General features: G+C 40.2%; 1 protein-coding gene across 1 annotated transcript in view; it reads right to left on the reverse strand.

Moving 5' to 3' along the window:
* Window positions 1-7,002: 7,002 nt before the first annotated feature.
* LOC139721935 (semaphorin-1A-like) overlaps window positions 7,003-15,425 on the reverse strand; it is a 44,040-nt gene continuing 35,617 nt past the window's right edge. Inside the window, exons 9-12 of the mRNA XM_071633262.1 lie at window positions 15,307-15,424; window positions 11,447-11,501; window positions 9,308-9,461; window positions 7,003-7,173 (exon numbers count right to left, since the gene is read on the reverse strand). Coding sequence (XP_071489363.1) covers window positions 7,003-7,173; window positions 9,308-9,461; window positions 11,447-11,501; window positions 15,307-15,424 — 498 coding nt within the window. The remainder of the gene's footprint in view (window positions 7,174-9,307; window positions 9,462-11,446; window positions 11,502-15,306; window position 15,425) is intronic.

Here is a 15,425-nt window from a genome sequence, read left to right on the forward strand (position 1 = left end):
ATGTGACGTGCACGCATGCATTTCTCTGTTCACCACAGTCCTCTTTGACTGTGAATTTAACCACTCGCAAAATTGTCGCGAAGTCCCGATTCGCAAAAAATTAGACTCGCTAATGTATACGGCGTATACAGTATATTCCATCACAGGGTGTGACATCTTGAATGATTTGTAGGGACTGCATACAAGAGAAAACCTTACCTTTTACATATGCAGCATAAATCCCATCAACTGCTGTCATGTACACATTATAACCATTCTCTGCATCAAGTGCTACGGCCAGTCCTGTGATTGCTTTCTTACTTAACTCAACCTATAGGTTGCACACAGGAAGAGAAAAGCATGAAAAAGAATGCATCAGTCTTAGATCCCTCAAAATGTTTCTTATACACTTCAAGGAAAAGCTTAACATTACTCTTAATTAGTTATCTAAAAACAAAGATGTATAGTTAGCTCAGCCTTCAGCCATGATCTGTCCACTCTGCGAGTGATCAGGTGCTTGGTGTGATCTCCAAAATCTTTCCCCAGGAAAAAAAATTGTACATCATACAGATCATTCATTTAATGGCCACCAGTCTAAAAGTAGCCACCAATTTGCTTTTCCTCCCACGGGTGATATTTCACTGCATATAGCAGCCTTAGGCCCTAGAGCTAGCCTAATTAGGTTCATTCTTCTTTACAGAGTTTCTGTATGTACTCTTACAAGGAGAGTTTAACTCCTGTTGAGAGCTTCTGAAGTCCCTTGAGTATTTGTACAAGACACCCAGTGGGTCCAGCACAATCACCCAAAAATCTAAAGTTCCAATTCATGCATTCTTACATACTACCATAAAAGTGGAAATTTCTGCAGTGTGAAAATATTTGCGCATTTTGCGCAACCAGAAACTAGCACACACAAAAAAAGCTCACAAATATTTTTGCTTGCTATATGCATTTTCAATCAACATCTTGATTCCGTGGAATGAAAAACACATGAAATTTATCTGACCCGGCCAAGCACACACAAAAAAAATCATCCACTTTTACAGCGCTACCTAAGAAGAACATAGCAAAGTAAGGGGGTTATTATGGGGGCCTCAGGGGGTAGGCCTACTGTACGGCCTACTGTACGAGCTGAAATTTTCGCGTACAGATATTTTCGTGAATTGCTACTTGGAGGATGTTTTCATGTGTTGTTAATTTCACGGTTGCGAGGGTCTAACTGAACTTAGTTATTCACGCGTTGTTATTTTCGCGTCTTGTTATTTTCGCGGTTCAAAGGCAATTTGTGAAATCTGCGAAAATAAACCACCGCGAAAATTTCAGCTCATACAGTAGATTGATCACACTGGTGTTTACATAAGTGCCAATTTCATAGAAAATTTGACAGATGAGTGCATTTTTGGCCCCCCCTTTAGATCTCGGTCGTGGATCGAGCAATCCTCGCAAAAATTTGCACTAAGGTAGAGGCTAATGTAATCTACAAGACTGTATAGTTAGATTTTTCACATTTTAATTTATGTATTTTAAATCAATTAATTTATGCTAATTTATGCAAAAATATATATTTTTTTGCCTATAAATAAAAAAATAAAGCTCCAGGACTTCTAATTTTTGGTGAACACATTCTGTGTAAAATCCTTAACAATTACATTGAAGCAAAAATTCGGTTTCATAATTATTTCTTAAGTATTTTATTGTTTATTGAATTTCTTATGTATTTCTTTGTTTTTTTCACTTTTTGTTTTGTTGTTTTTTGTCAAAATTTGTTGCAGAAACTTTTTAAAGTATAATCAGGCTAAAATAAATCATTATCAGCCATTGAAAGTAAAAATATTTATTTTTATATGAATTAATTGCAAAAACGCAATTTACGTTGGATTTGTACACAAAATCATATTTTTGCGCAATTTTTGGGTCGACAAAACAGTATGCCCGGGAGCAACAAATTTGGTCTCAAAAGTTGCGCGATACTTGAAAGAAAAAGTCATAAAATGTCGTGGCGAGAGCATCACGTGTTGCGGAATAATCACGCGAAACGTTGGGGGGGGGGGCGGCCAAAATTTAGGTCTGCATTTGGATCCCCCTGCTCAAGGTGGGGGGGGGGGGGGGGGTGGGGCAGCCCTGGATCTGCAATGAACAAACTTGGAACTACAGTCATCAATGTACAAACTCAAAGTAACTTTGCTTTATCACTTTTGGTTCTAGACAAGAATTAATTATTCCTTTTTTTCTTTTTTCTTTTTTTTTGGGGGGGGGGGGGAGGAATTTGGGCCCCTCGGGTCCCCCAAGGGGAGCATGGTGCCCTATTGAACAAATTGAGAGCTCAACCACCTGACATTGGGTACCTGTCAAGTTTGGTGAATATTCATCAAGGAACAAACTTGAAACAACAGTCATAAATATACTGACTCATTGAAAGATTCAACAAGAGACCCGCGGGTCTAGCGCTCACCTGAGTATCGCAAGTTCACCTTTCACGCAGTCACTAATCTAAATTATTCACAGCTCTACCAAAATTTGACCAGGCACTCTCAAGTAGAAGATGAAAATGTACAATAAGGTCTCATTTTTTTAAAGATTCCTTAATTTGGGGGGATTGGGGCCCCCTGGGGCCCTCTGGGTGGGGCATGGTTCTCATTTTGATAAATTGTGATCCTGATCCCCTAGGGATGCTACCTGCCAAGTTTGACGAAAATCCATCATGAGGTTTTCAGGAAGAAGATGAAAATGTACAATTTAGGCCCCCATTTGGACCTTCCCAACCACCCCCCCCCCCCCCTCCCCGAGGGGCACCCCTGGATCTCCTATGAACAAACTTGAAACTACAGTCATAATGTACTCACTCATAGTATTATCTTAGCTCTATAACTTCTGATACTAAAGAAGATTTTAAAAGATTCCTTCATTTTGGGGGTGTGGGCGCCCCGGGGGCCCCCTGGGTGGGGCATGGTGCCCATTTTAACAAATTGAGATCCTAACCCCTTAGGGATGCTACCTGCCAAGTTTGGTGAAAATGGGTCATGGGGTTCTCAAGAAGATAAAAATGTACAATTTAGGCCCCATTAGGATCCCTCCTCACCCCCCTCCCCTGGGTCCCAAGGGGGGCACCCCTGATTCTGCCATGAACAAACTTGAAACTACAGTCATTAATGTACAAACTCATAGTATTAACTTAGCTCTATCACTTATGGTTCTAGAGAAGAAGATTTTTACAGATTCCTTAATTTTGGGGGGTTTGGGCCCCCTGGGGCCCCCTGGGTGGGGCATGGTGCCCATTTTAACAAATTGGGTTCCTAACCCCCTAGGGATGCTAGCTGCCAAGTTTGGTGAAAATGGGTCATGGGATTCTTAAGAAGAAGATGAAAATGTACAATTTAGGCCCCATTAGAACCCCTCCCCACCCCCCTCCCCTGGGTCCCAAGGGGGGCACCCCTGATTCTGCCATGAACAAACTTGAAACTACAGTCATCAATGTACTAACTCATAGTATTAACTTAGCTCTATCACTTCTGGTTCTAGAGAAGAAGATTTTTACAGATTCCTTAATTTTGGGGGGTTTGGGCCCCCCTGGGGGCCCCCTGGGTGGGGCATGGTGCCCATTTTAACAAATTGAGTTCCTAACCCCCTAGGGATGCTACCTGCCAAGTTTGATGAAAATCGGTCTTGGGGTTTTCAAGAAGAAGATGAAAATGTAAAAAGTTTACGCACGACGCACGACGGACGACGCACGACGCACGCCGGACGAAGGGCGATCGCAATAGCTCACTTGAGCCTTTGGCTCAGGTGAGCTAAAAATCTTTAAAGATTCCTTACTGAGGGTGGGATAGGCCCCCCTGGGGGCCCAACAGGTGGGGCACATTATGCCCATTTGATGGAATTGAGATTCTTTCTCCCTAGGGATGCTATCTGCCAAGTTTGGTAAAAAAAAAAAAAATCATCATGGGGTTAGCAAGAAAATGTACAATTTAGCCCCCCCACCCCGGGGGCCCCCAGGTGGGACATGGTGCCCATGTGATAGTAATGAGATTCTATCCCCCTGGGGATGCTACCTGCCAAGTTTGGTGAAAATTCATCGTGGAACTTTCAAGAAAAAGATGAAAATGTACAACTTAGGTCCCAGTATCAGCACCTGTTAAGACCCCTCCCCTGGGTCCCAAAGGGGCATCCCTGATTCGGCCATGAACAAACTTGAAACTACAGTCATCAATGTGCCAACTGATAGTTTCAACTTAGCTCTATCACTTCTGGTTTTAGAGAAGAAAACTTTTTAGATTCCTTAATTTTGGGGGGTGTTGGCCCCTCTGGGGGAAGCCTAGGTGGGGCATGGTGCCCAATTGAACAAATTGAGATCTTATTCCCCTAGGGATGCTACCTGCCAAGTTTGGTGAAAATCGGTCATGGGGTTCTCAAGAAAAAGATAAAAATGTAAAAAGTTTACGCATGACTTTGGCTCAGGTAAGCTAAAAAACGGAAACCAGTAAAATGCCACTGACCTCACATTTCCATAATGCTGTGCCACAGAAAGTGCAATAAGTTTGTACTACAGTTAAACTCGCGTAAGTCGACGTCGCATATGTCGAATAATCGCACAAGTCGATGATTTTAAAAAGTCCCGATTTTTCCTGATTGACTTACGTGTATTAATTCACTCACAAGTCAAATTTTTTAAGTCGAATACTCGCCTAAGTCGATGAAATTCCAAGAACACTTTCACGGAAAAACCACTGAATTCACTGTGCCTAAGTCGAATAAGATTGTATTGTGTAATAAATTACTGCCAAAATCACGAGACGCCAGTTTTTGTTTACATAGGGCCTAGGTGCCTACGTACGTATATACCAAAAGAAACTTTGCGTTAATAAACATTAACGTTTCATTAACACAAACGGTTTCACCTGAATCGTTAGTAACACCAACTAACGATCAGGAAAATCAACGTTTGAATAGTATCGATGAGCAACGATCCCTAGCGCAAATTAACAATGTTTTGTTAACATTAACGATAGGTAACGCAAGAAGTCACGCAAGATTTTGGTTTTGTAACAAGACCTGGTGAAAGGACGACGTAGCCCCTGCCGAGTGTAGCGATCTATGCCTTATATTTAGTGGAGTCTTTTCGCGAATTGAATCACGATTTCGCGAATGGTTGATTTGCGACCAGGGTCACCAAAAACGCACGCCGGGCCACCAAAAAAGCCGGATGTTTGCCTTCAGTTTTGGAAATGAACAGCGGTAACAATCGGTTCCATAAGATGCTAGAATAAAGTTAGATGTTTGCTCTTAATTTTGGAAATGAATAACGGTAATATTCGACTCCGTATAATACTAGAATAAATGTGGGATGTTTGCTTATACTTTTGGAAATAAATAATGGTAAGATTCAGGTCCGTACGGTGCTGAAATTAATGTCAGATATTTGATTTTGCATTCGGAAATGAATAAGGATGATATTCAGCTCCGTAAGATCCCAGAATGAATGTTGGTTCCTTGTTTTTACTTTTGAAAATGATTAACGGTATAATTTGGCTCCGGAAGGTGTTAAAATACTTTCAATGGTGGATGATTGCTTTTACAATCAGAAATAAATAACGGTAACTTTCGGCTCTTTACGATGCTAAAACAAATGTCGGATGTTTACAAATGTCTGCAAATGCTCCCACTTTTTCATTTCAAACGTAAATTTTGACCACCTAAATAGGCATCAACTTTTATAATAATCTATAAGTCTATTTGCTAAATCTTAGAACTCAGAATAACGGTATAAGACGATTAAATTTTCTATTTATTCATTTTAGACGTGGGTACCGTCCTGTATCACTTCAGTAATACTTAATATTCATTTTTCTATGTTTAGTAGGACCGATTTAGTTTTGCTCCTTTTTTGGGGGGGGGCCACCAAAAAATAAAAATCAATCATTTTGGTGGCCCGATCGGGCCACCAAAGTGTGGAGCCCTGGCCTGCATCAATGTGGATAAAGTGTCTTGCTGAAGGGCAAATATCGCGCACACCGCTCCAGCTCTCATCTCCAGAGTAGACAACATACATGTACATTATACATATACAATGTGTGGTGTAAGTGTAAGTCAATTTTTTTCGACTTACGCACAAGTCGAGAAATCGCCGAAGTCGATGTGTTTTGCTCAGTCCCAGTCAGAAGAACGACTTATGCGAGCTTAACTGTACTTCAAAACTGACACAACATCTTAGATTGGTCATCAGTTCTGTCATACACTATTGAATGTCAAAGTGTAAATTAAACTATCCCATCATCATTTTATCATATCCTACCACAATACTTACCGGACACGCTTCAGTAGTCTTATTTGTTCCGACTTGATATTGGTACAAGCTGCCATTCTCTGAAAAATGAAAATGAAAGTGTTGGAACGACGCCCGGAATTGCAGTACACGGCCCCGCAATTCTTTCCGTTAACAGTGGAGGGCTCGGTTCGGGCTTTTAATCAAACTTTTCAATATTTTTGGCGTAGTGGCGCTCTGCTTGTAAACAAAGGATTATTACTGGGACTGCATCGGTCGCAATTTGGTACCGCATTTGGTCCAGTTTGCATTTACAGTGAGAAAAGGCCCGGCCAAGCCGCGGCCGAGCCGCGGCCGAGACTACCTCCAGAGCTTGGCCAAATGCGCGGCCGCTTTTGGTACCGCATTTGGCTTTTTGCGTGTTTACAGTGAAATGAAGGCCGGGCTCAGCCTCAGCCTAGCCCATCCCTTTCACACATTGTAAACGGGGTCTTACACCTAGAAAAGAAGTATGCGTTATACACAGTATTTTACGATATTTTGAGAACTTACAAAAAATAGAAATGCTGCTACCATTGTGTGGTTATTAATACCAAGTTTAATGAACTGTATGAATTAAGTCACTTCCAAGGTATGGAAAAGATGGTGTAATTTCAACAGTAGATAGTGTAATTGCAGAATTTTAATCAGACTTTTGACCCTTGAACTTTGACTTTCAGGTCATATATTTGTGAGATGAAATTAGTGAGATATGAAATTAACTTCTACTCAGTCTTACCTGAACCAATTAACAAAGTATAAGGGCTTTGTTTGAAGAGGGCAAGCTGAGAAAAACGATCCTCATCATGAGTCACCACAGCTTCTTCAATGGCATCAGGTTTGAGATTGGGATAATCTCGCTGGAAAAACGTGTCTGCAGTATTTCGGTTGCCACACTGCAGTGTTTAAAAGAAACAAGACAAACACAAAATGATGTATACAAGATTCTTTCTCATCACCAAGTAACACTGCACTTTATGTTCCAGATCTTAAAACCACCAACTATACTGTCTGTATTAACTCTTTATGTGCCATGGTGTGAACGCCCTGTGTGCCACATTATTCTTAGACACCAACGTAGCCATGCTTTGGAGAAACAATCCGCTTTTCAAATCTCTTTAAGTTTAAGTAGATTTTTGTTATCCTGGAAATTTAATGAGCAAAGTTGTCGAGAAAATGCCAAATTTTGCTTTGATGTAAATTGTATGACAAATCCATGATTGTTTTTCTTTCGAATGATCAGTAGCCATATTATTGTAGAGGCATTAATTTTGCACACAAAACAGTGCCAGAAACTTAGAATTTATTTGCAAATCCACTAGGGAACACCACTTGATAGCCAATCACCACATAAAATCAAGCTACCTGTGGCAGGAATGGAATCACGAGAAATGCTTTCATCGTATCACTGTGGCATTTAGCAATTTATCGGTCCGTTTGGGCGGAATTGTGCTTTTGAGCAGAAGTTGGCACACCGTCGAGTTGGAGGTGCGAACGTGGCACATAAAGAGTTAATCCTTTGTTACGTATATGCAGAAAATTCATAAGCAAAATAGACGGCAGATTACAAATAGTGATGAAGAGGGAGTTAAGAGATCTTTGTGCTGTCCTGTCGATGCTAAATGCTGTTCTAGTAGAAAATGCAGGAAGCAAATGGTCCAGTTCTTAATTATTACACACAACAAGAGAACAGTGTGTCTAGCTCTCACCTGAGCATAATACAATGTACCTCATGTTTGTGGTAATCTGCCTGAGATGATTCCTATTCAAAAAATCTTTAGATTCTGAAACTGCTGAAAATAAATCATGAAGATTTCTACTTTGGGGTACCAAGGCTTACCCTAGGGGTACCTTTCTGGGAACTAACAGTATTTGTACAAATTAAAATCCCCCCCCCCCCATCAGCGATTCCTGCCATGTTTCATCAAAATCCAGAATTCTGTTTCTAGGAAGAAAACAAAAAATGTCAAAAAAAGTTTAAAACTTACCTTCTTTTGGTATTTGGGTCCACTGGGTGCTAACTATGGGGCATTACAATCATCTGTATAAACTATAATCCATTGATGATTCCTGACAAGTTTAGTCAAAATCCAGTCACCAGTTTTTCCAGAGGACATAAAAATCAAAGGAAAATTAAACTTTGGGGTGCTTGGGCCATGCCCTACATGAATACCAGGCCCATGGGGACATCACCCCCCCCCCCCCCCCCCCCCCCACCCACTGATGATCCCTGCCAAGTTCGGCCAACATAAACATTTGTACAGCCACTAGTTTTCAGAGAAAAGATGAAAAACTGAAATGTTTACATGTGACGAACAATGCATTATAGACATCGTACTGTGAATGACTGCAATCACTCACTCGAGCCACTTTGGCTCAGTAGAGCTACAAAGTAAATTGTACGTCATAGGGAGCAGAGGGCTTATTCTCCATGGATATACTGTATGTCAAAAAAAAAATAATAACAATAAAGTACAACGGGACTCTCCACAACGATAACTTTAAAAATGGTGAATCAATCTAAATACAATTTCAGGGTATGAAACAAAAACTTATTACACACATCTTACAGAAAACCCCAATTTGCTTCAGTGGTCAAAGAGAAATGAGGATCTTTGTAGAGCATTTCAGGAATCCCTTCCCTCTGAGTTCTGTCCATTGTGTTCACACATCAATACACAGTTCCAAGAGCATCTAAGTGCTAAACTTGGACGAAACAAACCTATGAAATGCTTTACAATGATCGACATTTCTCTGTGACCACTTAACCAAATTGAATGAGGTTTTTTGAGAAATAGAGGTATTAAGATGTTACATTTTTAGACTCTGAAATAGCAATCAGACAGTTTAATGATATTGAAAGTTATCAATGTGGAAATACAATTGTGATTTTTTTTTTTTTGGGGGGGGATGCATACTGTATTTTAAGCATTGGGCAAAATGTTATGAATAAAGTATAGAGTACAGTAAAAGCGTAACTCATTCAAAAAATGTTAAGAAGCAGCTGGCTCTCAATGGTGTGTCACTCACATCTAATCCTGGTCTTGGGCTAGGAGGGCTACTGTTTTCTCTCCACAGGTCATTTGCTGTCTGACCATCAGAACCATAAAAGGTGCCTGTGTCGAACACTGTATCAATTTCAGTTAGATTGAAAGTGCACAGGGCCGACATGGGGGGTGCATATCTGCAGAAACACAAACAAAGCAAAAATATACAGCATATCAACACTAGTTCTCATCAATCTTGAAGATTCGATCTATTTAAAGATCACAACAGTATGCACAAATCAACATCATTTCTTTCACACTAAAACAAAGCCTTCAAGTGAAGTTTTGGTCCTACACACAAGAATTCTGAGGTATAAATGCAACCATAAAAGTTTGTTGTTGCAAAATATAACGTGATTTCATTGACAACAAAATGAGAAGAAATCATTAAAAACAAAGAAAATACTAGACATTTGGCTATGCTTCAAAATTAATATATCAAGTCCTCAATACCACATTTCTGCAGTTTTCATTGTTGCTGTATCTTTTTAGCAGTTTTCACTTCTTGTTGTTAGTGTTTGCATCACACAGATTAAAAAAAAACAAGAGACCCGCGGGTCTAGCGCTCACCTGAGTATCGCAAGTTCACCTTTCACGCAGTCACTAATCTAAATTATTCACAGCTCTACCAAAATTTGACGAGGCATTCTCAAGTGGAAGATGAAAATGTACAATAAGGGCCCAATTTTTTCAAGATTCCTTAATTTGGGGGAATTGGGGCCCCCTGGGGCCCTCTGGGTGGGGCATGGTGCCCAGTTTGATAAATTGAGATCCTGACCACCTAGGGATGCTACCTGCCAAGTTTGACAAAAATCCATCATGAGGTTTTCAGGAAGAAGATGAAAATGTACAATTCAGGCCTCCATTTGGACCCTTCCAACCACCCCCCCCCCACCCCCAAGAGGGGCACCCCTGGATCTCCTATGAACAAACTTGAAACTACAGTCATTACTGTACTCACTCATAGTATTATCTCAGCTCTATAACTTCTGATTCTAGAGAAGATTTTTAAAGATTCCTTCATTTGGGGGGTTTGGGCCCCCTGGGGGCCCCCTGGGCGGGGCATGGTGCCCATTTTAACAAATTGAGATCCTAACCCCTTAGGGATGCTACCTGCCAAGTTTGGTGAAAATGGGTCATGGGGTTCTCAAGAAGAAGATAAAAATGTACAATTTAGGCCCCATTAGGACCCCTCCTCACCCCCACCCCCCCCCCCCCCTGGGTCCAAAGGGGGGCACCCCTGATTCTGCCATGAACAAACTTGAAACTACAGTCATCAATGTGCTAACTCATAGTATTAACCTAGCTCTATCACTTCTGGTTCTAGAGAAGAAGATTTTTGCGGATTCCTTAATTTTGGGGGGTTTGGGCCCCCTGGGGGCCCCCTGGGTGGGTCATGGTGCCCATTTTAACAAATGGAGTTCCTAACCCCCTAGGGATGCTACCTGCCAAGTTTGGTGAAAATGGGTCATGGAGTTCTCAAGAAGAAGATGAAAATGTACAATTTAGGCCCCATTAGAACCCTTCCCCACCCCCCTCCCCTGGGTCCCAAGGGGGGCACCCCTGATTCTGCCATGAACAAACTTGAAACTACAGTCATCAATGTACTAACTCATATTATTAACTTAGCTCTATCACTTCTGGTTCTAGAGAAGAAGATTTTTACAGATTCCTTAATTTTGGGGGGTTTGGGCCCCCCTGGGGGCCCCCTGGGTGGGGCATGGTGCCCATTTTAACAAATTGAGTTCCTAACCCCCTAGGGATGCTACCTGCCAAGTTTGATGAAAATCGGTCTTGGGGTTTTCAAGAAGAAGATGAAAATGTTTAAAGTTTACGCACGACGCACGATGGACGACGGACGACGGACGACGCACGACGCACGACGCACGACGCACGACGGACGCCGGACGAAGGGCGATCGCAATAGCTCACTTGAGCCTTTGGCTCAGGTGAGCTAAAAATCTGTCACTGTCAGCTCTTTATTTTTGCATAATATAAATGGAACAAACAATTGTCATTTGTTACCCACAAAGGTCCCTACAAATCTTTTAACGTCACAATGCAATAATTTTAGTGTTGAATGCTTCTCAGGCTGCTCATGAATATCACCGCGCTTTTTTACCTTGCTGTCATGAAGATGGCATGGATGGTCTCATTTCCATCATAGATAAAGTCCTCTACACAAAACAAAGCACAGAGAAATCAAAATTAGTTTTTGCATAAATGTGTTCTTCATAGGTTCTTCTTTTTATTTAACAGATTGTCACTCTATGCATATTGGAGTTTCATACAATACAATATGGGTATTTATATAGCGCCCTTACAATACAATGAGTAAGCATGTATCACAGCGCTTCACAGAAATATATCCATCTTAAACTTGGGAGGTAGGAGGAAAAAAAATGCAACAAAGAAAAAAAAGTACATATGAATCAATCAGTTATTGGAAAGGAAAGCCTTCAACGATTTCTGGAAAACTGACAGAGATGGTGATTCCCTGATACTTTGAGGGAGCTGATTCCACAGGCGTTGGGCAGCTGCCGAGAAGGATCAGTCTCCTGTCCAAGTGAGAGTCCTAGGAACAGACAGCCGGGTTGGGTCTTGGCCTGACCGCATTCCATGTCTTTCAGATTGGTGACGTGAAAGTAGTTTCAGGAGGTAAGATGGAGCACAATTCTGAAGGCATTTTATAGGTGATTGACAAGATTTTGTTCATAATTTTAATGACTTTAAAACAGGTACTGGTAGTGAGTGCAGTGATCATAAGCACATCTTTTTTTTTTAAAACCACAATTAACAAATCTCCACTCTTAACCCTCACCATGCTCCTTCCCCCCCCCCCCCCCCCCCAATGGATCGGCTTTAATATCTGCTAGCTTGTCTTCTCTGTCAGACAGGACAGACATATTTGAAGTAGCAGCCAATCAATCAGCATTACCGGTGTTTAATCCTCCTAATCCACATATCCTACCAAGATAACTTTCTTGCACAGGGGTATCATAATGTTTCATTTGAGTGAGGTGTGTAATTCACATAATGATTTTCTTCTTCTTCTTCTTCCTGTTCTTTTTGTTTTTTTTTTTTTTTTTTTTTTTTTTTTTTTTTTTTGGGGGGGGGGGTCAAACTGATACATTACTTTGTACATTGATCCTTGACCCCTAGCCCCACCCTCATCTAACAAAGAATTTAAAGTTTTGCAGCCTGTGCTGTACATAAATAATGAAAGCTAAGTACTTATCTTTGCATTCAAAGTCAAACAGTACAATGTACATTTCTACTGATAAAATATACATTTTGTAGGCCTACAGATAACAGACAATGTGAGCATGTGACGTGATGCTAACATCTGTCGTACATTGGATGTTAAAATCTACATCGTGGACTCATGTCACTATGTATGTTATACACACAGGCATGCATTTTAATACATCAAGAGTAAAAAGTTTTTCAATGAGGAAATTCTTGTACATTTTGCACAATCAAAAACTAGTGCAAACATCAAAGCGCATGATTTTCATTATTGTTATTATCATTATTATTATTATTATTTTTTTTTTTTGGGGGGGGGGGGAGGGTTGTTATTTGCAGTGCTCTTCATAATCTCCAGCCGTGTAGCAATGAGTATTTGCTGTCGTAATGGAGACCTTAAGGTAGTATGTACATGCTACCAAAACTTATGATTTTATTAGGCAAGGCAGCAGTGAGCTGTTCAAAGAGATCTCTATGATGTCACGACTTTGTGAAATACATATTCAGGGCTACCAACTCTCACGCATTGAGCGTGATCGAGACTCACACATTTTGGTCCTTTCTCACTCTAAAACTTTATTTCATTTGCATGCATTTCTATTGCCCGGCATATTATGCGGCTAAGTGCCAAAAAGCAATTGTGTGAAAGTTTCACCTTTACAGTGAAGTACAGTATATCCCCCACTATATTGACATCACTGTTTTTCAGCCAAAAATGATAGGCCTACATGGGCTTGGTAACCCATGCTTTTAACAACAGGGAATTCCTCCTTGCTGTGTTGTCTCATGAGGGTATGAAAAATTGACTATCAGGTGCTAGTTTCTACACACCCTCACTCTATTATTAAAGCAAAAACTTGACACTGTTATAAGCAGTGGGCAAAAGCAGTGTTGATTGTGTATTTACTTATTAACCCATTGAGGACGAGTCCCGAGTATACTCGGGCAGGTGTCTATGGGAAATGCATGTTGTAGCAAAATCAGTCTGTCCTAAACGGGTTAAACCTTCTTTGCTTCAAGGCCTAAATTTCTCCCAATTACACTCTGATTCAAAATATTAACATTGATTGCCACAGCTGCTACTATATACATGTAATACTATACACTGGCTCCATCACTACAGAACATTCCCCAACTCTGGAGATGTTTATACATTCCAAATTTATTGCACAGATTTCTACTTACATGTATGATAACAATCACATTTACATCACATACGTACAATAAACATACTGTCTTGCAATCTCAGTCTGCTATTAAAATTACAGAGGGCCCATAGAGTACACACCAACTCTTATATATGCCACAAATACACGTACAGTTTGTATACAAACAAGAGGGCATTAAGTATGTGTTTTGCAATTCAAGAGCATTCCCTTATCATAATGTATTGTTATTGCTGTCAACAGGTGTATCATTTCATTTTGCAATTATCAGGATATAGGATGAACAGGTGGTAATGGATTCATACTTCCCACATGCATTTTGTGTCAGTATGTGTGATTGCTGTAGATGCTTCTTCCAAGTCATGTGTATCCCAGTGCACTGGATCTTTTTAAGTGTGCATACTATCATTACAAATGTGAACATCAGCAACAACAGCAACAGCAACAACACCACCAACAACAACAGCAACAACAACAACAACAATATGGACGATTGCTTTGGTCAATTACCTGATATCTGCCGCCTTTTTCAAATAAAAACACATAACAGAAAGCCAACCGGGCTATTGAGAAATATTTGAACTGTGGAAATACATGGAAACAGATGAATAATTGACTTATACATACATTGTATGTCTAGGACCATTTGTCTCAAAAATGTGAAATTAATAATGATGAGCAGGTGCCAATTACGCATTAAGGAGAAAAAAAAACCCTAGAGTCTGCATATCTGCTGTTCAAGTGTAACAGAAATGCACAAGACTATTATCATAATATAATGGCATCATAATTACATATTATATAATACGATCAAAGATAACATATGTGACACTGCACCTCAAAACAAACAAAAAGTCGCCAGACATGAATTTTTAGTTAAGACCATATTCTGAAAGAGCAGATTTTAAGCTTTAAAATGATGTATAACTCAAATCAAATGGACTCTTCTAACCTATCTAAATATTGGAAAGAAAGCACAAACTCAGGAAATTTGTGAACTGAGAAAAGAGGCTCTAAAGTACAGTGTCTATTCAAGCGCTTAATCTTTACCAAACCGTGCTGGCTGTGCGATGAATGGGACAAAAAACAGGAAGTAAACCACCAGAGTAACAACAATGAAGGGATTATCAGATTAAACTGAAATTAAGAATGCCTCATTAACACATTCTGTCCATAATAAATGCCAACTTTCAAAGCAGTAGCACAATCCTTTCAAAAGTTATTTGAGTTGAAAGTGAAGAGTGAGGACAAGGTTTTTCAGAAATGAAAAAGGGATTCTAAAGACGCACCTAATCACACTATTCTACCAAAAATGTTCGAGATAAACTGCTAAAAAAACACACTTTCCTGCCCGTTTTATGATACCACATTTTAGCATAATGTGAAAGAAGACCCGCTCTTTCAGAAAATATGAAAAAGTCAAGCTCGGCTAGGTTGACCAATTTCACTTATTTTCAGTTCTCACGCAAAATCAGTGTGTGCGACTTTTTGTTCGTTTTGAGGTGCACGGTCACATATACTAGTTCATATATATACACTCTATACTAGTGTTACTCTTGAAACTTACGTATTTCATCATAGATGGTCGCACTGAATTCATCTTCCCCTGCCTTCTTGCAAACAAGACGTTGCTTCAAGAAACTGGACCATACTGTATCTGACCCTGCTGTGTATCCAGTGTCACCC

Source organism: Diadema antillarum, unplaced genomic scaffold, assembly GCF_040938485.1.
Source record: "Diadema antillarum isolate AM-2024a unplaced genomic scaffold, OU_Dant_1.0 scf00000014, whole genome shotgun sequence".
Classification (NCBI taxonomy): domain Eukaryota; kingdom Metazoa; phylum Echinodermata; class Echinoidea; order Diadematoida; family Diadematidae; genus Diadema; species Diadema antillarum.